The 23,316-nt window shown below is 51.8% G+C and overlaps 3 protein-coding genes across 4 annotated transcripts in view; 1 reads left to right on the plus strand and 2 right to left on the minus strand.

Annotated features, from left to right (window-relative positions):
* Positions 1–658: 658 nt before the first annotated feature.
* On the minus strand, positions 659–6,976 carry LOC127469841 (serine/arginine repetitive matrix protein 1-like). The gene is made up of 8 exons (XM_051784655.1): positions 6,863–6,976; positions 5,409–5,542; positions 4,902–5,013; positions 4,176–4,377; positions 3,420–3,771; positions 2,506–2,638; positions 1,162–2,142; positions 659–889 (listed from the first exon to the last, which is right to left on the minus strand). The coding sequence occupies exons 1-8, from the start codon at positions 6,974–6,976 to the stop codon at positions 770–772; spliced, it is 2,148 nt and encodes a 715-aa protein (XP_051640615.1). The 3' UTR covers positions 659–769.
* A 4,978-nt stretch (positions 6,977–11,954) lies between these two features.
* NOL12 (nucleolar protein 12) lies at positions 11,955–15,368 on the minus strand. The gene is made up of 6 exons (XM_051784360.1): positions 15,256–15,368; positions 15,056–15,161; positions 14,922–14,970; positions 14,374–14,516; positions 13,331–13,437; positions 11,955–12,709 (listed from the first exon to the last, which is right to left on the minus strand). The coding sequence occupies exons 1-6, from the start codon at positions 15,330–15,332 to the stop codon at positions 12,538–12,540; spliced, it is 654 nt and encodes a 217-aa protein (XP_051640320.1). The 5' UTR covers positions 15,333–15,368; the 3' UTR covers positions 11,955–12,537.
* A 917-nt stretch (positions 15,369–16,285) lies between these two features.
* LOC127470004 (arf-GAP with dual PH domain-containing protein 1-like) overlaps positions 16,286–23,316 on the plus strand; it is a 95,346-nt gene continuing 88,315 nt past the window's right edge. For both annotated transcript variants that reach the window (XM_051785040.1, XM_051785039.1), the window contains exons 1-7: positions 16,286–16,668; positions 17,636–17,766; positions 18,665–18,756; positions 18,845–18,927; positions 19,640–19,752; positions 21,318–21,464; positions 23,137–23,220. In XM_051785040.1, the coding sequence (XP_051641000.1) occupies positions 16,578–16,668; positions 17,636–17,766; positions 18,665–18,756; positions 18,845–18,927; positions 19,640–19,752; positions 21,318–21,464; positions 23,137–23,220 (741 nt within the window). In that variant the 5' untranslated portion in view covers positions 16,286–16,577. The remainder of the gene's footprint in view (positions 16,669–17,635; positions 17,767–18,664; positions 18,757–18,844; positions 18,928–19,639; positions 19,753–21,317; positions 21,465–23,136; positions 23,221–23,316) is intronic.

A 23,316-nucleotide genomic window follows, 5' to 3' on the forward strand; every position in this document is an offset into this window, starting at 1 on the left:
AAATGCCAGGTTCTACTCTGCAATCACACCGAGGCTATGCTGTTTGCTGCAAGGCAAAGAGAAGGTGCCTGGCCCAGAGCTTAGTGCTGAAGAAACCTGGCACAAGCAGGGTGATCTGGCCTAGTTGTATGTAGGAAGTTCAGGGCTTTGGGCTCCTCTCTGGCCTGGGGCAGTGAAGGGAGGGAAGGGATGTCACCGGTTTCAGAGGCCTTTGGCAGCCTCTTTCCTCGCTGCAGTTTGTCCTTGTATAAAGCACAAAGCAGAGGACAACCTGGCCGAGATGACTGATGCACACAGAGGGGGACAGAGGCAGGAACTCAGGTGCAGCTGCCAGCTACATGGGCTCCCGGGACACTTTCTGCAGCTCTCCAAAGCTGCTCATGCCATTTCTGGTATCCCAGGAACACCAACACAATTCACCATATCTTCTTTCATGCCACTAAAGCCCACTTCATCCCTGTAAAACCCTTGGTGCCATCATAGCACCAGGCAATAATAAAGTGAAGGAAAGCAGCTACACTGAGATTTTAGTCCTAAGCCTGTTACTCACCCTTCTCTGGCTTTATAAACAGTCTCTGTGACTCAATGCCTTCCCCCTTCCCCTGTCTTCCCCAAGAAATGGGCAGAGGATGTAGTGAAGGGGAGTGTTAGTGGCCATGGTCTCCAGGAGGTCATGGGAAGACAGCAACATGCTAAGCCTGCTCAGATCAAGTGCTGGAGACCTAGGTCCTGCCCACAGTGTTCCCCAAGGAAGGGCAGCTGCCCTTCCTCACCATTCCCAGGGGCTGGCCCCTACCTTGTGCTTCTTACTGGCATTCAAATGTGGCTGCGGGCTTCCTGAGGAGCTGGTGCTGCTTTGCAGTGGGAAGGTGCTTCCACCCAGCTGGGGCTGCAGGGAAAAGAGCAGGAGCTGAAGCCATCAGGGTCTAGTCCTCAACTCAGCTTCCCAGATCTGAGCATCTGCTGCCTCCTGGCATGGCCCAGGACAGAAAGCATCCTCCCTCTTCCCAGTGCCAGCCAGGCAGCTCAGCTCCCCTGGAGAAGCAGAGGATCCAAGGGAGTCAGGATGCACAAAATGCAACCCAGGGGACCCACGCACTCTGTGCTTGCCAGTTTTATGCCTGCCACAGTCCCATTACCTCTGGCTCCTGCCCTACTCACATGGTAAATGAGAAGACTCTTGTTCCCCCAGTCACTTTCCAATGGCTTCTCTGGGTTGTTTGTGTTTCGGGTGTGCTCAGGTCCCTTCCAGTCCTCCTCCAGATGCTGTGCTGGGCTCTCAGGCCTTTTCCAGCTGTCATCTGGCCGTAGTCCTACATCCAGACCTCTAGTGGGGCTTTTCCAGTCTCTTTCCAGCTGGCGCATCACATCTGCATGGCACACAGTCATCTCTTGGCGCTTCCAGTCCTTCTCCCACACCTGTGCTTGGTGGACATCCCCCCGACCCTTCCAGTCTTGCTCCAGTGGTCGTGTTGGACTCGTGGGGCGCAGGGGCTTGCCTCGGCCTTTCCAGTCACTGTTGGTGCCCTTTCCAGGCTGGGAGGATGTCAGCTTTTCCCGGAGGCTCTGCCAGCCACATTCAGATGGCTTCCTGGGCCCTGAAATGTGCAGTGGCTCCCCTGGCTTCACCCGTTGCCTCTCTGCTCCCCGCACCAAACTGGGAGGGGAGATCTCCTTTTGGCTTTTCCTTGTGCTCTCCATACATCTTGCAGGACTGAGGGACTGTGGGGGTGGCCCTGCCCAGCTCAGCCTGCTGTTATCTGAGACCTTCCCAACACCTGTGGGGTGCAGGGAGTCCCCTCGGCTCTTCTTCTCCAGTGTTTGCCGTGTACTCCCTGCCTGCCAAGTGGCTCGGCCCCTTTCTGAGCTTGGGGGATGGCCAGGCTCCCCTCGGCTTCTCCAGCTTTTCTCAGAGCGACAGGGGGGGCTCACGGTCTCCCCTACCCTCTTCTCCAACCTGTGGGCTGGGCTTGCAGAGCGTGGGCTTCGACTGCCTCTCTCCAGCCAGCCAGGGCTGGCAGGGCACGGGGAGTCCCCTCGCTTTCTGCTGGCCTTTTCAGAGTGCCGAGCTGGGCTGGGGGAGCGCAGGGGCTCCTTGGGGTCTCTGCTGCGCTGCTCAAAGTGCCAGGAGACTCGCTGACTCTAAGGTCATTAAGGAGAGAGAGAGCAGAGAGTCCTCTTAAAAAAACCCCCACACTAGTTAGCAGAACAAGACAGGATTAGGGCTGGGAGGTGGTTTGGTCAAATGGTTGCCCAGAGAGCAATTGCATCCCTATGTATGGAGCCAGGTCATACTGAAAAGAAGACTCTTGCACCCAAAGGGTGAAAGGGCTCCTGCAATTTAAGAGCCAAGGATCCCAGTCTATGACAAAGGAAGGGCTGGGATTAGAGCGAAGGGGGAGCAGGGGAACGAAAGAGAGAAGCATGTGGCAGAAAGAGAAGAAAATGCGGCTGGAGAAAGCAACCCAGCTTGAAGAGCTGGGATGAAGTCCTGCCAAGCCTCACCTCCCTGGGCAGGCTGGGGCTGGACTGCCTCCGAACTAGGTGGCCTTTGCTGAGTGGCACTGGTGTCTTGCCATCGAGCCGGTCCACACGGCCCTCCTCCAGAGCTTGGAAGGCCTCCAGCGTCTCTGATTTCCTGTGGACACACACAGTTTGTCCAACTGTCACCATGCTCAGCTTGGAGGCAGAGCCCCTGTAGATCCTGCTCCACCTTAGCCTGACCCCACAGACCTCCACCTGTCTCAGACACTGTGCGCCATGACCTCTCCCTGTCCCCATCACTTCAGCCACCTCAGCTTTTGTATTCTGCTGCCTCACGCATGTTTTCTTCACACCATTCCTCATCTTCCCTCCATCTGGTCCTTTGCATCCCACCCACCTGTCCGGGATACTTCCCCAGTCTCTGTTTATGTCCCCTCCTGCCCCATGCCACCAACACTGGAGCTGCTCTTGCTTCTCCAGCCAAGACCTAACCAGCTACTATGTACTTCTTGGTATACCTCATCCTTTCCTGAACAGCATCTACAGTGGATGCTGGATCCCTGGGGAGGTACTGAGGGAACAGTGGGGCTGGGGAACACTGCTTTCCTTCCCTCTTCCCATGAGGAGCCCTGCTTTGCAGCACATCCTCCAGCTTCCAGAAGGTGACTGTGAGGATGAGGAAGGTGGGCAGGTCCCTTCCATCAGTGCAGCTTTTGCTCCACCTTTCCAATGCCTGCCACAATGGGTGAGCTCCCCAGGTTGGATGGCCCTGAGCCTAAACCCAATCCTTGCTTTAAGGGAAATGTAAGCACAGCTGAAAGCTGAGCTTTGCCATCTATCCCTGCTCTCCCTATGAGGCATGGCGATTAGGAGGTGGGGGCCCCATGAGAGCAGAGAGGGGCCCTCTGACCGCTGTGGGTCCCGTTGCTTCTCACCTGCGTTCGCAGCCAAATATCCTCTCCACCTCCACTCGGCCAGGGCTGAGTGTCCGGGAACCGTAGCGGTCAACAGCATCCCGCTGTGCGAGGCGCTTGGGCTTGGGCAGGTCTGCCAGCACTGTGTACTCCTGCCTCTCCAGCCCGTGCCGCCCCTCTGTGCCCCCACTGCTGGGGTGCCCACGGGACTCCCGCACCCGAGACCCAGCAGGGTGCCCACTGCCACCAAAGGGGTTGCTGCGGGCCGATGGGGAGCCTGCTGGGGCATGCGGCAGGGTAGATGCCCAGGGAGGGTCACTTTTCCGGTGTTTCGGCCAGATTTCCTCACGTTTCTGGCTGGCAGGACGGTGCTCTGGGACGGGGAGAAGGCCGTTACTGGGGGAGGCACGAGCGACACGGGATGCCACCACGTCCACGGCAAAGCAGGTCTTCGGAGGAGAGCTAGAAATGGTCCAGGAGGGGAGAGATAAAACCCAGACTCCCTCCAGGCAGGGTGGGAGCTCTGGGACACAGCACTGCGAGCCAAGGGCATGCCAAACCATGCAAACAGAGAACACCTGAGAGATCCAGGGTTTGTGGTCAGCACACACAGAGATGGACTCTCACATGGTGCCCATGGAGGTGTCGAACACCTTCTGGGACCACAACTGGATAAAGAGATGCTAAATCTCAATAGAGATCTGCTGTGAACTTCAGAGACCCCTGGGTAGAAAGCAAACCAGAACTAGAATCTCACACGGGAACAAGCAAGAGTACCTGCTTTCAGTGGGCAGATTTCTTTCCTAGACCCCTGGGCTTCAGCTCTTACCCAGGATCCAGAACGAACGGGCTGAGCCCACCTGGGTCTGTCTGCCTGAGGGGCTCGCGACCGCACCTCCTCCTTATGGCCCATGTAGCTCATCATGTCCCGTTTGCCTGATCCCAAAGTGTTGTCCCACAACCGGGTCATTTCCCCTTCCTGGGAGACAAAATAGGGCAGATATCTGCAAGGGGGACCAGTAGCTTTTGTGGGCTGGAAGGATGTACGAGCATATATATGAAAAGTTACAACCTGTTCAACCCAAAGCTGCCAGTAAAAAGGAACCAGAAAAGCAGCTGCGTGAGTGTAAGATGACCCCAGACCAACAATGACAAGAAACAGCATAGAAAGTCCACATGGGGAATCCAAGAGTGAATCTCATGTGCTCTTTAGGAGGAGAGCCTCCTTTGTGGGGACTAAGAGTCTCGGTTGATCCCCCCTTGCATCTCAGGACCTTAGAATCATAGAATGTCACAAGTTGTAAGGGACCCATCAGGACCATCAAATCCAACTCCCTGCACATGATGGGCTCCTTTTTCTTTCTGCGGGAGAGCCAGAGGGGTGAATTCAACCTGTCAGCGCGCGCAGAAACCCTCTGAACGTGCCCAGCAGAAGTGACATTGAAGGGCCAAAGGGACTGAGGAGACCAGAATAACCCAAACCGCAAGAGATCCCCATCTCACCCTGGCAAGCGTGGAGTTGGCATCAGCACAGGTGCTAGGGTCGGTGCCAGTTTCTCTGTGCTCACCCTCAGCTCCGGGGCTGAGTGGGGGATATCGCCTGCTCTCGTGCCAGCTGTGGGGCAGGGAGAGAGGACAGCTGGTGGTCAGCAGAGCCCGCAGAGCTCAGGGGCAGGTGGCAGCACTGGCAGCCCAAGTCACACTGGCTCACTCTCTACTGGACGGGCAGAGGCTGGCAGAGCCCATCCTGGGACCACCGGCCTTGCTCTGGAGGGAGTGAAGAAGGAGGACACTCTTTCAGGGGGCCCCCTGCCCTCTCCTGGGACAGTCAAGAGGAACGGTTAGAGGATATGATGTGAGGATTTCTCAGTCCTTTTTCCCAGGCACCAGTGTGCAGAGCATCAGGGAGAAGGTGTCCAGTTTCCTCCTGCTTGGCTTCCCACTCCCCCTCCTCCATTCTTCCCATCAAAGGGGCTGGTTGGAGCAGCACGGCTCCCAGCTGGTACTCACCGCTCTGTGCCCTCCACTGGGCCCACGCACACGTACACCTCGCACTGTGGGGCTAAAATATGGAGGGCGTCCCAGGGCTCTCCTGGATCTGGGTTGCTGCAGGCATCACGCCCTGTGACCTCCACAGCATGCTCCTGTGAGGAAGAAGGGGATGCAGTGGTGCTGTCAGCGTGTCAAGGATGAGGATGAATGGTGCCCTTCGGAAACGCCTGCTTCTTCTACCTCCTCTGAGAGCAGCCTGGCCTCCAGGGCTCTTGATATCTCATCCAGCCCACCGTTGAGATTTTTCTCCTATTCCAAGAGGCCAGAGAGGCCCAGCAAGCTCCTATTTGATGCTGAATGCTGCAGACATCCCAGAGACTGCATGTGTGGATGAGGGCTCAGGGAAACTGTCCCCCCATGTTGACGCTGATGCTGCTGGCAGCTGCTCTCCCTTGCCACCAGGGTAGCTCAGGAAGAGTCAGTGGAACCAAGAGGAAGGAAAATTTTTGCAGAAAAGGCTGTAGTCCCAGCCTCTGCCTCTGTCAGGGCTTGCAGGCGTCTCAGCATCCTCCCCGGCCCCGTTATTTGCAGGGCTTATGAGCAGCAGTGGGGGAGGCTCCAGGGAGTCAGCTGTCTGCACTGCCTTCCCTCCAGCGTCTCGCCTGCACTGGGATTCACTCAGAGGTGACAGCTCTGAGCAGATAGCGGGTGGAGGGCTGAGGTAACCTTAGAGGGCCCAGGGCCAGGACAAGAGAGGGAGAGGGTGAGAAAGAGAGAGGGAGGCTCATTACTATTTCATCATCCCTGGCCAGTCGCTCCTGGAGGACGGCGAACAACACGAAACCCTTTGTGAACATGAAACCAGCTGTTGCCCAGTCGGAGACAGCCAAGTAGCTTGTGCGTCCAGCCCCATCTCAAAGGACCATGTTGGATCAAGGTATCTAGAGTCCAAGGTCCCATGAGATTCAACCCTCTCATGCCTTCCCTGCCTGGAACAGCTCACTGCAGCTGCCCCAGGGCCAGGACTCAGCCCTGGCCCTAAGCCAACAGCAGAGGCCACAGGGAAATCGACCAGGACCATATTTAAGGTGAGGAAAACTGCAAATGCCAGCAGGCATCAAGCAGAGATTAATCCAGGGTGCATCCTTGCTCTGCCAGTCCCCACTTCCCTCCTTATAGCTTTGCACATGTGACAACCCTGCTTTCCCTTCCAGGATCTTTCCCTTGCACCCAGTGTCCATCCCTTCCCCGCTAAGGTGGTTCCCAGCTTTAGTCTAGGCACAGTTAAGGGGATTGCTGTGCCTAGAAAGACTCTCTCCCCATGCAGCTTTCCCCCCAGGACATTTAGAAATCCTGGCTGAGCCTTTTTCTTAGGGATTTCCATCTCTACAAAGATAGGTGGAGTCCCAATAGAGAACAAAGGGGCCCTTAATGAAGTATGCATAGTCTCCAGGTGGGATGGAGTAGCTCACCTCAATAGCATGCTGGTGAGCCCCTGCAGTTCGGAAACAGTGCTGACACAGGCTCTTTGCAAATATGTTGGCTTCAAAGTTCATGCAGGGCACGTCATCCACTGAATCAGACATGGTTCCATAACAAATGAAGATTTTTGGCTGCTGGGCTCCTGGTAGGGGGCAGCCAGGAGGAAAAGGAGGAAGGAACAGCAGCAGAAGACCAGAGCTTGGGGTCCCCCAGCCTCAGGCTCCTGTGGAAGCAGGGATGTTATTTCCAGGTTGAAGTTTCCTGCTCTCAGCTCTCAATACTGGAATCGAAGGGAACCCAGGTACAAGGTGATCAGTATGATCCATATAATTACAGCTAATAAAAGGGTGTGCTCTAGCAGGGACCACTTTTAGAAGGGGGTATTGCACCCTGAAATGACTGCTGACATTCCCCAATTTGGGAGTCCTTGTGAACAGAGAGAATGATGCGCATGAACTGCTATTGTGTTTGATGGAAATTTTCTTTCTTGAAGCTCTGTTAAAAGTCACAAAAAGAAAACCTTTCTTCTTAACTATGTTGCTCATAAAGAGATGGCTATAAGCAGCTTAAGAAATTTGGAAACCCACTGAGACTATTTCTAAACTTGTGCTTGTCAGGTAAAGCCCAGATTAGACAAACCTCCTTGGGAAGTGCTGTGGGTAGGCATGACCTCCTGTTGGAGCTGTGCTGGGAACACGGTGGCATTTAGCTCTCTCAGTGCCAAAATTTTCCCACTAAAATTTCTGAGACCTTTAAGATAGCTGATTGGGAAACTGTGAAGGGCAACAAGCATTGCTAACACAACAGCTGGGCTCCGCACTTCTGTCCTGATTTTTGTAAGCATCCTGCCAACTATCACCTTCTCTGTTCTGCAGGGTTTGAGAGTGAGTCCTTCGATTTGAGGATGTGATCTATGCTGGGTGGGCTCTGCCTAATTTGTTCGGAGGAGGCACCAACAGGACAGGAAGTCAGACCAGCATCCCTGAGGTGAACATGCCACTGCTGCCCTAAACATGGGCACTCGGGTCAGAGCAGCTGACCAAAGGCTGCTCCCCAAACTAACTGGGGCCAACCGTCAACACCAAAATCAAGTTATAATTTTTGTTTCTCAGAGCACTCATTTGCAATACAGCAAGTTGCACTAGTGCCGGTCTTGCAGCCTCCCTCGTCTCACTGAGGGATGTTTTCTGACTCGTTCACACAAAATGCTAGACAGGTGCCTAAGCAACCCCTGCCAGGGATGCAACACGAAACACCCCAACATCGCTGCCCTCCCCTGCCCACGAACTACCACCCGTGGCTAGAGCCCCTGATGGGCAAATCATTGCTCCCCACATCCCTCGGGGCCTACTGCCAGGATAATGCTCTGATCCCCAGGGCTCCTGGCATGCATGCATGCATGCAGCCATGCTCAGTGCTCCCAGTGCCCCCAGTACCTCAGCTTCCCTATGGCTCCCAGCACCTCGCCGCCCGCCGCGCTTCCCCCTCAATGAAGCTCGCCGTGGGAACCGCGGGGCGCCAGGCCCCGCCCCCTCCCCTCTCATTGGCTGCCGCCGAGCAGTGATTTGCATATCGCTCCCCGAGTGGCCGGCGGCGCGCGCGGCTGTGGCGCCCACGGGAGCGGGCGCGCACGTGTCGGTGGCGGCGGGCGCGCGATCGACCCGGCCCGGCCGGGATGGGATGGGGGGAGGCTGCGCCCGGCGGGGGCACCGGGCCGCGGGTCAGCCCCCCGCCCTACCCCTCGCTGCAGCTCCCCAGGGACCGCCCCACCGCCTGCCGACGGTCTGCCCCAGTGCTCCCCCGGAGGCAGCACCTCAGGAGTTAGCCCGAGCCCGAAACAGGTGCCAAAGCAGCGGACTCATCCGCGAGCACTGAGAGAGCCAAATGCCACCGTGTTCCCAGCACAGCTCCAACAGGTCATGCCTACCCGCAACACTTCCCAGAGAGGTTTGTCTAAGCTGGGCTTTACCTGACAAGCACAAACCCTGCCTGACCCTTGCTATTTCTACTGGAAGGTCCTTAACATCCTCCATTGCTCCTGCTACAATTCAAATTCCTTCTCTTCCAAATTCCTTCTCTTCCTGACCCTGGTAAGCAATACAAAAAATTCGATTTCACTTTTTGTTTGCTCATCGAAGGCAGTTCGCAATCCACTCTTCAAACCTATCTTCCCCATACAACCCCTTATTCAGCTCCCTTAGTCCCAAAAAGTTCTTGTCACTCTTCCAGTAACTTTTTTTCCTTGAGTTCATTTCTGGAAAACAGTGCTGGAAGCAGCAGTGTGGCTGTACTGAGTACAGCCTTGAGCTTGATATGCTACAAAAGCAATAAATACAGTGCACTTTCACACATCTCATGCACACGCTGCAACCATTCTTCCTTTGCGCTGCGCTCCAATTTTTCCCCAACTGTCTGACCTTTTTGGCTCTCAGTCTAGTTTTGATCCTCTGTAATCCCAATTATATTTTTATGTGTGCACGTGTGCGGAATCACAGTCTAGCCAGCGAAAGCCATCATGCATGGAAACCCCAGTGTGGCAGCCCACGTCAAAGCCTTGCATCTCTGTGCGTGCCTGGGGCACACGCACAGCAACGCGCAGGTGCCCGAGGTGACCCAGCTGCAGAGCCACGCGTAAAAAGCCTGTGGAAAAGGGAGTTCACAGGGAGCTGCTGGTCTCTGCTTTTCCTTCATGGAGCAGCAGCTGCACTAACATGTTAATATTTGCAGGTACCTTATATTTGGAAGTGGCCTCCTCCTGAACAGCTTGAACTTGTTTGTGAGCAGCTGGGGTGGGGCAGGGGAACCAGAAATGCTCAAATCCATCTTGAAAACAATGGGAAGCAGCAAACAAGAATTTTAAGCCAGAGTCTGGTATGAACTGTGATGCATCTGGCAAACAATTCACTAACTTGCATGTGGGAATTCATATCCAGGATTCAATATATCCTGGGGTAGCCCAACTGCACACCCTGTGCTTAACAAAGACAGTGGGCTAGGGCTGAGTCAGTAATTTACATTACAAAATAAAGCTTTAGTCGATCAAATGGAGAAATCAATAGTGCAGTGAACAATCCTGATGGTTAACGCAGCACAAGATTTAACAGTTATGTTCTCAGTTTTTCCATATGCTTTTTTTTTTTTAATATCATTTGAAAACTCATCTTCCAGCAGGAACTGGAAGCTTTCAAGGAGGCTGTTGGAGATTTCAGCTGACACTTGAGAAAGATGTTATTAAGGCCAGAGAAACAGCAAACTAAAAGTGAGATTTTTCCAGCTCACCTGGCAGCAAAATGACAAAAACTGAATTGCTGCTGAGGTCACTCTTAACATCCCATCAGGATTACCATGAGGTCATCTAGCACTGTCTCAGCTATCATGCCAGGCTGGCTGTCTACAGGCTGGGGAAGGCAACCGACCATATTCCAGAGTCCACACTCCAGCAGATTTCAGAGACAGATGGTGCATTTCCTTTACAGTGACCTTCCCAGGTCCAGAGCAAACTCCTTGGATGCGGAAGCACCTTCTGACCATGGTCACTCCACAAAGGCATTACGTCCTGGAGAGAAGGGAAAGCTGCCTTAAAATCCAGACCAATGGTGTTACACTCTGTCCTCTAGCTTTGAGCTGCAGTCCCCTTGGTGTAGTACACCTCTCCAGACAGAACTTCCCTCTCCTTCCCTACTCCATCCCTCTTAAACCAAACAACACAGAACACCCTAGAGCATGTAACTCCCAAACCAGAACAAGAAATATTTTATGCTCCACACATAGCACCTCTTGGACACTTTGGATGAGATCCAGTCCAGCATCAGACTTTTGGCCTTGCCTGAGTTTTGGTTTTGCATCTCTGAAACACCCAATGACCCCAAGTGAGACAGGTAGATAGATTACGGTCATGCATTAAAGCCCATACCCTTTCTGGAGTGGTCTATAAGGCAGTGTTTAAGAACTGTTTTGGAAGCAAGGAAACCACACACACTTTAATGATGTGACTGAGATTATGCAGCACTAGTGCCCAAGAACTCATCCCAGGATGGGACTTGGAATCCAAGCATACAAGGCACCCCTGGCACATGGGATAAGTGTCCACTTCCCCAGCATTTACCTTCTTCAGAAGGGAAAGGGAGGTACAAAAGGACCCCATTCCTTACCATATGCACGTGAGCCACGCAGCTCCCTTTAGAACTCTCTCTTAGCAGAAATTGTGTTGCTGCTGTCAGTGTTGAGGTTGTACTCTCCTCCTTAACACACTGAAGAATTTGTGTGTGCACACATAGTTTCTCCAAGAAACTATGGAGAGATACATGGAGGATGGTGCCATTTGCTTTAGTGGCTGGTGGCCATCAACACTGTTCTGATGTTCCTCCACAAAGCCTCAGGCACTGGTTTACTCTTTTCCCTCCCATTTCTGGCATGAGGAATCTATTTACTTGTCCGTTTCTGGGTTCCAAATTTTTTTGGTGTGGGTTTTGGACACAGAGGCCTTTTCTTTCTTTGTCATTTCCTTGCCAGTACACATATGGCATGGGAGGAGGCCTGGCTGACAGAGGCAGAACGGCCATTTCCTACAGATACTCCAGGACAGAGGCCAGCATGCTGCCTGGGCTCACTCTCCTCAGAGGATTCACTCAGAGTTTTGCCATCAGTATTCCTCAATCTCAGCCACGCAAACATTTTTTTCCCCCACCCGCCAAATGCAACCACAGTAAAAAACACACACTTAAGTCCTAAGAAGAAAGGCAATTAGCTGCTAACAACTGCAGCAGCCCTGAGGTAAAGGGCAAGGGCAGCCTCTGCCACTCCCACCCTGGAGAGGGCCACCCACATACAGCAAGGGCATTAGGGCATTTCATACTCCTCTGAGCTATCGCAGTTAAGATCGGCATATTCAGCAGACAATGGAATGAGCCATTCCTGCTCTGGCTGGCTCTGCCTTACCACAGAAATAGCTCCTAGCTATTCCATTTTCCAAGCACCAGTGGATTTCAATATCCTTTAAGCACCAGGAATTACCTCCCTCTCTTTCCAGCTGGTACTGGCATTAGCACAGCTCCTGTTATGCTTCAGATAAGTCACGAATGGTTTTTTTTTCTTAGCAAAAGACTTCAGATTTATTCAAAAAGTTACCCAACTTCACCTGGCACAGGTACAAAACAAAAAGCACGCCTGCATTCAGGTGTGGCATGAGACAAGATGACACCATGTCTCCATGGAAAAAGGATTTACTGCACAGCAGAAATGCCAGGGCACTGATGCAGGAGCGGAAGCAAAGCTCTTCCAAGTCTCTCAAATTGCCGTGATGACGATGTGCCTGTTGCACTCTGCCCTAGATCCTTTTCTTTGACAACGCCAAATATCAGCTCTGAAAGGGGAGGCCCAAGGACACAAGGGTTACACCAAATAGCAAATGTGACCCTCAGAAGAAGTTTTCAAGAGACTCTGTGGCACTCAGACACTTAGCTGGAGATCAATGCAGAAATAAATAGGAAGAGTGTCTAGTCATCCTGGCCAGTGCTCCAGAGGCTAAAGAAAGGCTGAACTGGGCTCACTGCTGGTCAGAGCACCAAGTAAACAAGCTGCTTGCCCACAACAACAGGGCCCCAAAGAGCAGCAGGCCAGACGTGGAGCACTGTCCCAGCTGGTGGTTTGAACATTAGTTTCTCCGTTAGTCTTGGTCACGGCCCATTTTGCCCGTCAGTCTCCGTCGCTGAGTCTTGGTGGTTCGCCCCGTGCCGGACTTCTGGATTTTCTTCCGTGGACCTTGCCCACGTTGGGATCTCTTTCCTTTCGTCTTTTTCCGGCTGTGCATGTGCAGCGTGGCAGTAAGAGCAGAGATTCTGTGCAGGGCAGAAAGAGAAAAATGTTTGGGGACTAAAGGCTGCAGAAACAAGGCGACACCACAACAATAGCAGAAGAGCCCTTGTGTGACTCTGCAGGAAAGGACGCCAGCCGTGGCATGCCCGAGAGGAACTCCAAGCTGTGCAGGAAACCTGCAAGCCTCCATGTGCAGTAACAACCAAAATTAATTTTGGGATCAGTGGGCTGCCCAGACACTACAGAGTTAAGTAATTTTCCACACCCTCAGAGTAGTAATAAAACCTGGATACTGAAAAATGTGGAGAATGCCAAAGCTTTCAGCTTTAAGATCTTTTGACCTTCAACCCTAGAGGGAAGTTCTGCATCCTGTAGTATGTGCCGAGACGAAGGACTAGGTAAAGAGGAGAGCACGAAGCCCACCCTCCTCCTCCAGCCGCTGTCACCGGAGCCCGCGGGATGGGCCCGGAGCGTCCGGGCAGCCCGTGCTCCGCCAGCGGCCCCTGCTGGCTCCTGCCCGCAGCGACCGGGCAGCACCGCATCCTCTCCTGCAGCCACGCCGCGAATCCGGAAAGCAAATCCAGTCCTCTGGATCAGCTTCCAGAGACTAACAGCAGCAAAAGCCTGAATGAATCTATACATACTTGTCAGACAGGAAGGGGTTTCTGGACTTCTTGGGCATTGCTCTTACAGGCTTGTTCGCTACCTCTTCCCCTTTCTCTTTCTCTTCTTCTGATCCATCACTTTTTCCCTTAAAAAGAAAACGGTTTTGTGGTTCTGGCATTTCCATTGACTTTTCAGTTTCATCCTATTTTGTGAACCATCTAGTCACAGATGAAGACTTTTTAATTCTCCACATCCCTTGCTATGCAAGTCTCAAGGTTTCTTATCACAGTCCCTTGGAAAGGGATGACCAGTGACCTATAGTAATCCACCCTAAGATCCTAAAACTTCAGCATGATCTTAATGGCCATGCAAATGAAGTCTGAATTATGAACCAAAGGTCTCAGCTTTTTTCTTAAATTACTATCAAGACCTCTTTAAGTGGATTTTCAGATTAGAAGATGACCTTACAAATGTAAAAGGTTAACACAGACACTTCCCCAAAGAGCTCAAATCCAGCCACAAGTCACGAAGATTAAAAGAGATCAAGTCAACCAGTACCTGAGAGTCTCTATAAAACAAATATAAGATCTCAGTTACAATGTATTTTGAGAATAAAAGCAACCACAACCAGAACTAAATGGTTTCCTTATACGTGGTCCAAGCACAGGACCATAGAGAGAGAAATCCCTCCTAACAGTAATAGTAATTTTTCTGGACAGGACACGGGAAAGAGCTTGAGGACAGTCCACACAGCAAAGTCTGAAATCTTGCTGCTTGTTGTGTTGTATCGGCTTTTAAAGTACTACAATGTTGCCATCCAGTCCTGTGCCACCTTTCACTTAATCAAGGTCAGGTGGAACAAGCAAAGGATTCCAGGGAGTTTGGAGTGAACTATTCACACAGGACATTTCCTCCTCTTTAGAGGCCCAACATAAGCTGTGGAAAAATACGAAAGTTATGAGTTTCCCTTTTCATCCCTGTTCCCAGCCAGCTGCAAGTCTTTAGGCATATTCAGGGAGCACTAGCCAGCCCTAAGAATGTTTACAGCTGATACAATCAGAGAGGTAGCAAGAGGCTTTACCACAGGGGTGGTCAGTCCCAGCTGGCGTGCCCCTGAGAGGTCGAGGTCACTGATGGTGGTCACTGTTACGATGTGGTTTGGGTGGTCAATGTTCACAGACTCTGTCCGAGATGTCACCAAGTGCTCCAGTTCATCAGCCTCATCTGGGAAGACAAAGAAATCCTGCACTGCAAAGTGCCAAACTTGTCACGATTTACACTGCTGTTCCTGCTGCACTGTGCTGGGGAGGGGTGACACCCAGCCATCGCAGGCAGGGCTTGAACACCAGCACTATAGGCATGGAGGGCAAGCTCATTCTCCTTGCTGTGGGGACCTGGGTGAACACCTTGGAGATGCCCTCCCGCCTCCTTCCCTTCTGTACAACCCACTTGACCTCCTGTCCCCCAGGGCCAGAGGGCTGTGGGGTCACCGCTCAGATCGCTGCCCAGCTTCCCAGGGGGACATGGGAGGAGCGAGCAGCTGCTGTTTCGGGACAATGTGCGAGCATCCCTGCCTCAGCCCTTATCACCCCAGGACCACAGGCATCCCTCTTTCTGCCCAGCACGTACCGAGCGCCTCCTCCCTCTCGCTCAGCATCTTCAGGTACTCCTGGTGCCGCTGAAAGATGGAACAGGTCACTGCGGCGCCTCTGCCGCCCCACCACGGCGGGGAGAGGCGGGGGGACACAAGACCGTTCTCTCACCTCCTCTTTCATCTTTCTCTGCTCCTCTTTTAGCTTCCGTTTGATCTCCTCCAGCGCCGCTTTCCTCCGCTCCACCTTCCGCTTGTGGAAGCCGGTCAGGTACTCCCTGCCGCCAGCAACACAGAGCCCCCCCCGCGGCTTTTAGCGACCGGGGGATGCCGTCCTTCCCCCCTCCTCGCCCTTGTCCCGCCCGGCCTCACCTCCGCCTCTCCTCGTCGAAAGTCAGCACCAGCCGCCCCTCACGGCCGCCCGGGCCCTTCTTCTTCTTGCGACCCATGGCGGTACCACGCTGCTGCCGCCGCCGCCGCCCGCCCCTTCCGCCGCCGCGGGGCCCGAGGGGCGGCCCCTGCCCCGCCCGACGTTTTGTGCCGCCCGCCCCCTCCGGCTCGAGCAGGGCAGAGTAGCCAGGGTCATGGGCGTCCCAAGCTCCTGTTCCCGGCCTTAGCATCCAGCGTAGAGTGGACAGGGGGTTGCGTCAAGCATGGGGACCTCCAGCTCCACTCCTCTTCGCTTCCCTCTTAGCAAAAGATTTTATGGCACTTCCCGGTGCGGACGTGCCAGTGCAGCACCCGATCTCACACCCTGAGATTTGTTCTGCCGCTCCTGAGTGATTTAAATCTATATCTCTTTAATAAGGGTCTCTTCTCTAAATAGTTTAAATTTGCAATTCTTCATTTGAACATGCTTCAATAAAGCTCTGAGCTACTGTCATTGCTTGGTGTTAGTGATGCCTGTGCTGCTCCTCTTAGCCAGGGAAAGCAATTGCAAGGGACGGCTCTGACACCGGGTATCCAAGATGCAGGACCTGGCTGGACTGCTGTGGTTTTTGTAGTGGTGGTGAAAGGTACTGGCACGAATATGTGGGGGCATCAAGACTGCTATGTTTTTGGCTGATGGCTAAGAGTGACTTTGGCTGAACTCTTGAACCTTTATTGCCCCCCTATTCTTGCCTTAAAAATGGGTGTAATGCCTCTGTGTTGGCCAGCTGACTTTGGTAGAAGTTCCTGAAGTGCTGTAGGGGCAGCCAAAGCCAACTCCCACCAGTCCACAGAGTGTGACAAGCCCTGACACAAGTCCTGTCACAGCCTGGAGGCCACTTGTCCAGAGCCAGCTCTCCTTTATCAGCTCACTTGCTGCTTGTGCTCTTTTCCTGGCCTGTCCTTTCGCCAGCAGAAATGCGGAAAAACCAGTTCTGTGGTTAATTGCTGCACTTCCCTCCACGCCCATGGGGCAGGTCTCCTCCTCCTCCTCACTCACAGTCTGGGTGCACTTCAGCCTCCAGCCTCTTTGCCCCTGCCTGTGCTCAGCCGGCTCAGGTGCACCGGCAGGCCTCCATACCCTTTCCATTAACCTTGAGGCTTTTCTTGCCTTCCCCTTTTCCCTCCGTCTGCCAGAGCTTGTCTCTCTGGTGGCTCCTTCTCCCTTGGGCAACCCACTGCGTTGGCCTGCAGGTGCATAAGGCACAGGCAGCTGCCTTCCTGGCCCTGTCCTGCCCTGCCTGCGGGGATACTATTAGGAGAGGATGGCCGGAGGAAACGAGCGGAGCATGAGGGCCCTGAAGGAGGTGTGGAAAAGAGCAGAAAACTCTTTGTGCGCAGACTGCGGGAAGCCAGGTGAGTGGTCGAAGGATGCTGGAGGAAGAGTTGGAAGCAAGGAGCTGGGGCTGGTCTCTAGCAGCTATTTGATGCTGGCTATCTGGACTGCACAGGAGCCTGGGGTGGAGAGGAAGGGAAGACATTGCTCTGGATATTCGTTTCCTCTCCCTGGAGGTGTGTTGGCAAGGGAGCAGGAAGGAGATGCTGCAACAGCACTGGTGGGAAGAAGGACAGGGATGTGGGAGTGCTAGATAAGCAGGGGCTGCATAGCTGCAGCACTGTGGGTTGTAGTCATGTTAGCTCTCAAATACAAATCAAGGTCATGCCCAGTCAGGACCTGACAGGAAAGCTCCCAGTGAAATCCTAACTTCTCCAGAAAGAAGGCATGATTCAGGAGGGCATTGTCTCCTCCATGACTCAGCTCTGAACTGACAACCTGCCACACTCGCCTAGGAGATTACATTTACTGAAGGGCTAGCCCTCTCAAAAGGGTACCCAGTTTGAGGTCCTACAAATACTGCTAAAACCCCCAAACGGAGCACTCAAGCCAAATTAGGACTGGACTAATTAGTACCATTTTATCTTATTAAATTCTTCCAGGAAAATTTTAGATTCAAGGTTGTTTTCCACTTCCTGAACAAGATACTGTTGAGGGTTTGCTATGATGCACTAAACAACTCCTAGAGTCTTTTCCCAGAGGTGGTTTTATTTTCATCTTGGGTGACCCTTTATGCAAAGGGAGCACTTTGAAGTTTTTCAAGGTATACATTAATAAAGATTCAGACAAAGTGGTTGAAACAGAGAGAATGAGGGACTAATAGCTGTGTTTTTTCCTGACTGGCATCTGTATCTTGGGTGTTAATTAATCAGCTCAGATGAAACTGTCATCACCCAGCTCTCTGTTTCTCAGGACTACATTCTCAGGTGGGGCATATCTGCCAGGAAAATTCATCACTTCTAGTCATATCCTTTTTTATACTGTCAGATCCTGACTGGGCATCCTCTACTTTGGGTGTCTTTATATGCCTCAGCTGTTCAGGAATTCATCGCAACATCCCTAGCATCAGCAAAGTCAAATCCCTGAAGATGGACCACTGGGATGATGCTCAGGTGCAGGTGAGATCTTTATCCCCATTGGTACATCAGGTGGGTTGGGTCTAGGCTATACACCAAGTGTCCTGGAAAAATTAGCCCTTTGACCTCACAGGGTTGGAGATGTAATCTGATTTAACCTGTTCCTTTTCTACTCATGCTCCTGATACTCAATCAGGGATAGCTCCCCATAACTCACTGGGAGCGGGAGGATGCAGTTGCCTTATGTGCCTCCCTGTGCCCTGTTACTTTATGGCAAAGGCAGAGCTCCTGCAATGTATCAGGCTAAGGGTCTTTGTTGCTCCAGGTTACTTATTTTCCACTTGCCAACACCATCCAATCTCAATGTCTCCTTTTGATTTCAACAGTCCAAGGGGAAAATCTTGGGCAATTCCATTCTCTGAGAAGAGTTTCCAGATATAATATGATTTTTTGAGAAAAATGGCATTTATAGAAACTTGACTTCTCCCCGTTACAGTCCCCTCAATTCGCTAATCTCCAGGGGACTGAAAATATTTTCTAGAGATCCAAAGAAAATAATCTGTATCTTGTTGCTCTTTGGAAGAGGACCGAAGAGGTTTGGAATGGCCTCCCAGATGGCGTTGCAGAGCTGTTGTTGAACTCTCCAGGAGATGTGGGGCATGGCAGCAAACCCACTGAATGTGTATGCATCCAGCCCCACAGAAGTGACATTTATGGCATGCTGTTGATTCAGGTGCAATCAGTGTAACGTCTGAGAGTAGATGAGACCTTTGAGACCCACCTCTCTGTAGCCAGACTGCTGGGATGTTGCAATGGAGAGGAAAGAGAATGCTCCATTAGAGCTAGATATGCCTCTAGCCCTGTAGTGGGTTAGAAAAGAAAAAGGTCCACATGAGTCTGCATCAAAGGCAAGGCACTAACTCTCTGTCTAACCCTACAGTTTCTGGCCAAGCATGGGAATGCTGTGACTAAAGCCACATACGAAGCTCACATCCCTATTTACTATTACCAGCCAACCTACAATGACTGCCAGTAAGTTGCTGCATACAGAAGGGGGAAGGGCAATTCTCTGTCAGTTCTTCTAGTTTGTTTCTGAGTTACCTGTCACCTCTCTCCTTAGAGTGCTGAGAGAACAGTGGATACGGGCCAAATATGAACGCAAAGAATTCACCGAGCTGGGAAAACAGCTACCATATTCTGATGGTAAGAGCAGAGCACAGCATCAAAATGTCCTGACTGTTGCCTTTGCTGGAAACTTCCCACCATCATGAAGTGTCAGTGTTGCAAATCCCACAAGTACTCCTGAGAACCAAACTGGTACTTACTGGCGTTGTCTTGGGGGGATTAAATTGTGGGAAGCATAGGCTGGCACTGGCACAGGTTGTGTCCAATCCTGGTATTACCAGCTGGAATTTTTTAAGGGCATTTGATGTCCTGATGGAGACAGACCTCTGCAGTAAGGAATTTCTGTCCTATTGCATGCCACCCTCTCTAACCATGGCTGTTGGCTTTGAAATGTCACTGCCAGTGCTGTGGCAAAGGGTGCTGCAGCCCAAAGGCCTGCAAAGTTAAGTGGGAAGAGTTCTGGTCCCACACCAGAGTCTGCATGGGCCAGGACTCTGGTGTTCACAGGAGACAGCTCTCATGCTGTCAGAGGCAGCAGTGAGAGAAAGACTAAGAGGTGGGAAAAATCTGGGAATGTCTTTTGGTGAGCGTTTATTTGGGCTGCAAACCCAGGAACACCACCATCTTCAGCTGTAAGTCAGAGGTGACACCTCTCAAGTGTTTGTTCTCAGCAGTAGTCCATCATATGTTTATCCCAGAGGGGTGGCTGGGACCCCTGGCTGTGTGCAGCTCTCTGATGCCTACAGTGCTCATGGGGGGGTGCTATTAAAAGCGGCTTTTCTGCTCCTAGGGGTGAAGGAAGGCATCCTCTGGAAGCGAGGTCGAGACAATGGGCAGTTCCTACCCCGCAAGTTCCTCTTGTCTGAGAGAGAGGGATGTCTGAAGTATTTCACCAAGCAGGATGTGAGTATGGTGGTCAACTCCCACCTCAGTGAGTACTCCACCCAGAGCAGCAGGGTCACAGAGATGTTCTGATTTCCTACGCATGTTTCTGAGGTTGCCTTACTTAGCCCAGCCCGGGGATGATAACAGAAATGTCACAGAGGAGAGGGGTGCCCTTTCCACTGTCAGGGGGACATTTCCTCATGTTCTCCCTCTGTGCTTCCCTCACCACTGAGAAAAGGACTGATCTTTCACCCTATCCGTTTCCCTGGATGTGTAATCCTGCACCATCCCTGGAACCAACCCATTGTGAGCCAAGTTGGTAAAAACCTGTTCTCTGGCTTGTTTTGAGAAGGGCTACTTTTCTGCTCATTCATCTCCCTGAAATGAGTGGGGCAAGTGCTAATATGCTGTCACAAAGGAGGGGATGGCTCAGGGTAGGGAGGAGCAGGAGATGTCCAGAGGGGACCTGGACAAACTTAAGAAGTGGGCCAATGTGGTTTAACAAGGCCAGGTGCAAGGTCCTGCACCTGAGTTGGGCAATCCCTGGTATCAATACCAGCTGGAGGATGAAGGGATTGAGAACAACCCTGCGGAGAGGGATGAGGGGGATAATAGATGAAAATGTGGTCATGAGCTGTCAACATGCGTTTGCAGCCCAGAAGCCAAACGTAAGCTGGGCTGTGCCAAAAGAAGTGTGACAGGCAGGTTGAGGGAGGTGATTCTTCCCCTCTGCTCCACCTTTGTGAGACCCCACCTGGAGCACTGCATCCAGCTCTGGGGCCCTCAGCAAAGGAAGGTCATGGACCTGTTGGAGCAGGTCCAGAAGAAGGCCACAAAAATGATCAGAGGGCTGGAACACTTCTTCTGTGAAGACAGGCTGAGAATGTTGGGATTCAGCCTACAGAAGAGAAGGTTCTGAGGAGACCTTCATGTGGCCTTTCAAGTATTAAAGGGGATTTATGAGAAAGATGGGGACAGACTTTTTAGCAGGCCTGTTGTGATAGGACAAGGGAGATAATGGTTTTTAACTAAAAGAGGATAGATTTAAACTAGATATAAGGAAGAATTCTTTTACAATGAAGGTGGTGAAACACTGAAACAAATTGCTCAGAGAGGTGGTGGACACTCTATTTGAAAAAGTTCAAAGTCAGGCTGGATTGAGGCTCTGAGCAACCTGATTTAGTTGAAGAGTTCCCTGCTCATTGCAGAGAGGGTTGGACTAGGTGGTCTTTAAAGGTCTCTTCCAACCCAAATGCTTTTAGGATTCTATGATTCAAAGAGTGGGCTCTTTCCTTTTGAGATCAGTTAGCCTTTAGACTGGCTCAGCTGTAAAGTCAAAAACACTCTCAGTGTTTCACTGGCACTTCCAGAGTAGGCACAGCTCAAATCTAAATTGGGTGGGTTCGGCCACTGTTTGGCCTTGAGCACACCACACAGTGAAGGGTGTGTGTGATACATTTTGTTGGGAAGGGTCAGTTATTACTTTTTAAGATCCTCTGACCCTGCCTTGCCCCACTTAGTCAATAGCTCAGGTCTCTTTCTTCTAGATTGCTCATGTGTGATCAATGCCATTCTGTTTTCAGGCCAAAGAACCCAAACTTAATGTTAAAATAGATGTCATCAATGCTACGTTCCAGCCAGAGAAGATTGGGAACCCCAATGGCCTGCAGATCACCTATCTCAAAGACAACAAGACCCGTAATATATTTGTCTACCATGAAAGTGGAAAGGTATCTGGTTTTAGCATCAAACACTGCAAAGCCAATGAGGTGCTTTGAGAAGCTGCTGATATTAAATAGTGTGAAACATGGGTAGGATGGGGTGTGTGAGTGTGAGTTGGTAACAGGGCGGGGGTTCTGGCTCTGTGTTTGTGTATCTGTGGGAGAGTTTTGCTGCAGGGAGCAGGGCAAGAGCACTGGCTGAGTTGGTTTGTGTGGGAGGAGCTGCTGTAGACCATGTGGATATGTGCTGCCTGTGCATGTGGGGAACGGGTCAGCCGTGCTACAGGCCTGTCAGTCTCACTCCAGTGCCTGGGAAAGTTGTATTTCAATACCTGGGGAGGTATTGAGAAACACCTGAAAGACAATACAGTCATTGGTCACAGCTAGCATAGTTTCATGAGAGGAAAGTCCTACTTATCAAACCTGATTTCCTTCTGTAACAAGATAACCCACCTAGTTGATCAAGGGAAGCCATTTGATATAATTTTTTTTTTATTTCAGTGAAGCTTTTGATACTGTCTCTCACTGTATCCTTCTGGAAAAAGTGTCCAGCACACAGCTGGATAAACACATCGTGTGGTGGGTGAGCAATTGGCTCACGGGTCAAGCATAGGGGGTGATAGTGAATGGGGTAACATCAGACTGGCAACCTGTCACGAATGGGGTTCCACAGGGCTCCATCTTAGGCCTTGTGCTCTTCAACATCTTCATAAATGACTTGGATGTAGGATTGGAAGGGATACTAAGCAAGTTTACCGATGACACAAAACTGGGAGGAGCCGTTGACCCCCTCGAAGGCAGGGAGGCCCTGCAGAGAGACCTTGACAAATTAGAGGGCTGGGCAATCACCAACCATATGAAATTCAACAAGGAGAAGTGCTGAATTCTGCACCTGGAATGGGGCAACCCTGGATGTTCATACAGACTGGGGAATGAGATGCTGGAAAGCAGTGCCATGGAAAGGGACCTGGGGGTCCTGTTTGATGGCAAGTTGAATATGAGTCAGAAGTGCCCTGGTAGCACTTGGTAGCTGGGACGACCAACTGTGTCCTGGAGGGCATCAAGCAAAGCATCGCCAGCTGTTTGAGGGAGGGGATTGTCCTGCTCTGCTCTGCACTAGGGCAGCCTCATCTTGAATATTGTGTGCAGTTTTGGGCACCACAGTATAAGAAAGATATTAAGCTGTTAGAGAGTGTCCAAAGGAGGGCAACGAAGATGGTGAAGGGCCTTGAGGGGAAGCCGTGTGAGGAGCAGCTGAGGGCACTTGGTCTCTTCAGCCCAGAGAAGAGGAGACTGAGGGGAGACCTCATTGCAGTCTACAACTTCCTCATGAGGGGGAGAAGGGGGGTAAACACTGATCTCTTCTCTGTGGTGACCAGTGACAGAACCTGAGGGACTGGCCTGAAGTTGTGCCAGGGGAGGCTTAGGTTGGATATTAAAAAGAGGTTCTTCACCCAGAGGGTGTTTGGGTGCTGGAACAGGCTCCCCAGGGAAGTGGTCACAGCACCAAGGCTGAGAGAGTTCAAGAAGTGTTTGGATGATACTCTCGGTCACATGGTGTGACTCTTGAGGATGGTGCTGTGCAGGGCTAAGAGTTTGTAGTTAACATAGGGCTAGGTGAATTTAGATGGCTCACTGTTGCTCTGGCTAAGCTTTCTATCCTGTCCTTTTCCATTTTCAGGAGGTAGTGGACTGGTTCAATGCCATTCGCTCTGTGCAGTTCCATTATCTGAAGGTAGCATTTCCCATTGCCAGCGATAATGAGGTAAGACAGCACTAGAACGCAGTGCTAAGTCTCCCATTGCTTATGTGATAAAGGAGTTCATTAGTTACTATTATAACCCCAGGTACAGAAGTGGAA

The sequence above is a fragment of the Manacus candei genome, unplaced genomic scaffold (assembly GCF_025592945.1).
Source record: "Manacus candei isolate 608988 ecotype Guabito, Panama unplaced genomic scaffold, ASM2559294v1 h1tg000018l, whole genome shotgun sequence".
Classification (NCBI taxonomy): domain Eukaryota; kingdom Metazoa; phylum Chordata; class Aves; order Passeriformes; family Pipridae; genus Manacus; species Manacus candei.

Coding starts and splice junctions, on each gene's coding strand:
- LOC127469841 (XM_051784655.1), bottom strand. CDS start 6,976: ATGTCTGATTCAGTGGATGACGTGCCCTGCATGAACTTTGAAGCCAAC. Junction 3,772..4,175: donor AATCTGCCCACTGAAAGCAG/GTACTCTTGCTT, acceptor TCCCCGTCCCAG/AGCACCGTCCTGCCAGCCAG. Junction 890..1,161: donor AGAGTCTTCTCATTTACCAT/GTGAGTAGGGCA, acceptor TTTTCCCTGCAG/CCCCAGCTGGGTGGAAGCAC.
- NOL12 (XM_051784360.1), bottom strand. CDS start 15,332: ATGGGTCGCAAGAAGAAGAAGGGCCCGGGCGGCCGTGAGGGGCGGCTG. Junction 14,517..14,921: donor CGAGAGGGAGGAGGCGCTCG/GTACGTGCTGGG, acceptor TTGTCTTCCCAG/ATGAGGCTGATGAACTGGAG. Junction 12,710..13,330: donor AACCCCTTCCTGTCTGACAA/GTATGTATAGAT, acceptor TGCCCTGCACAG/AATCTCTGCTCTTACTGCCA.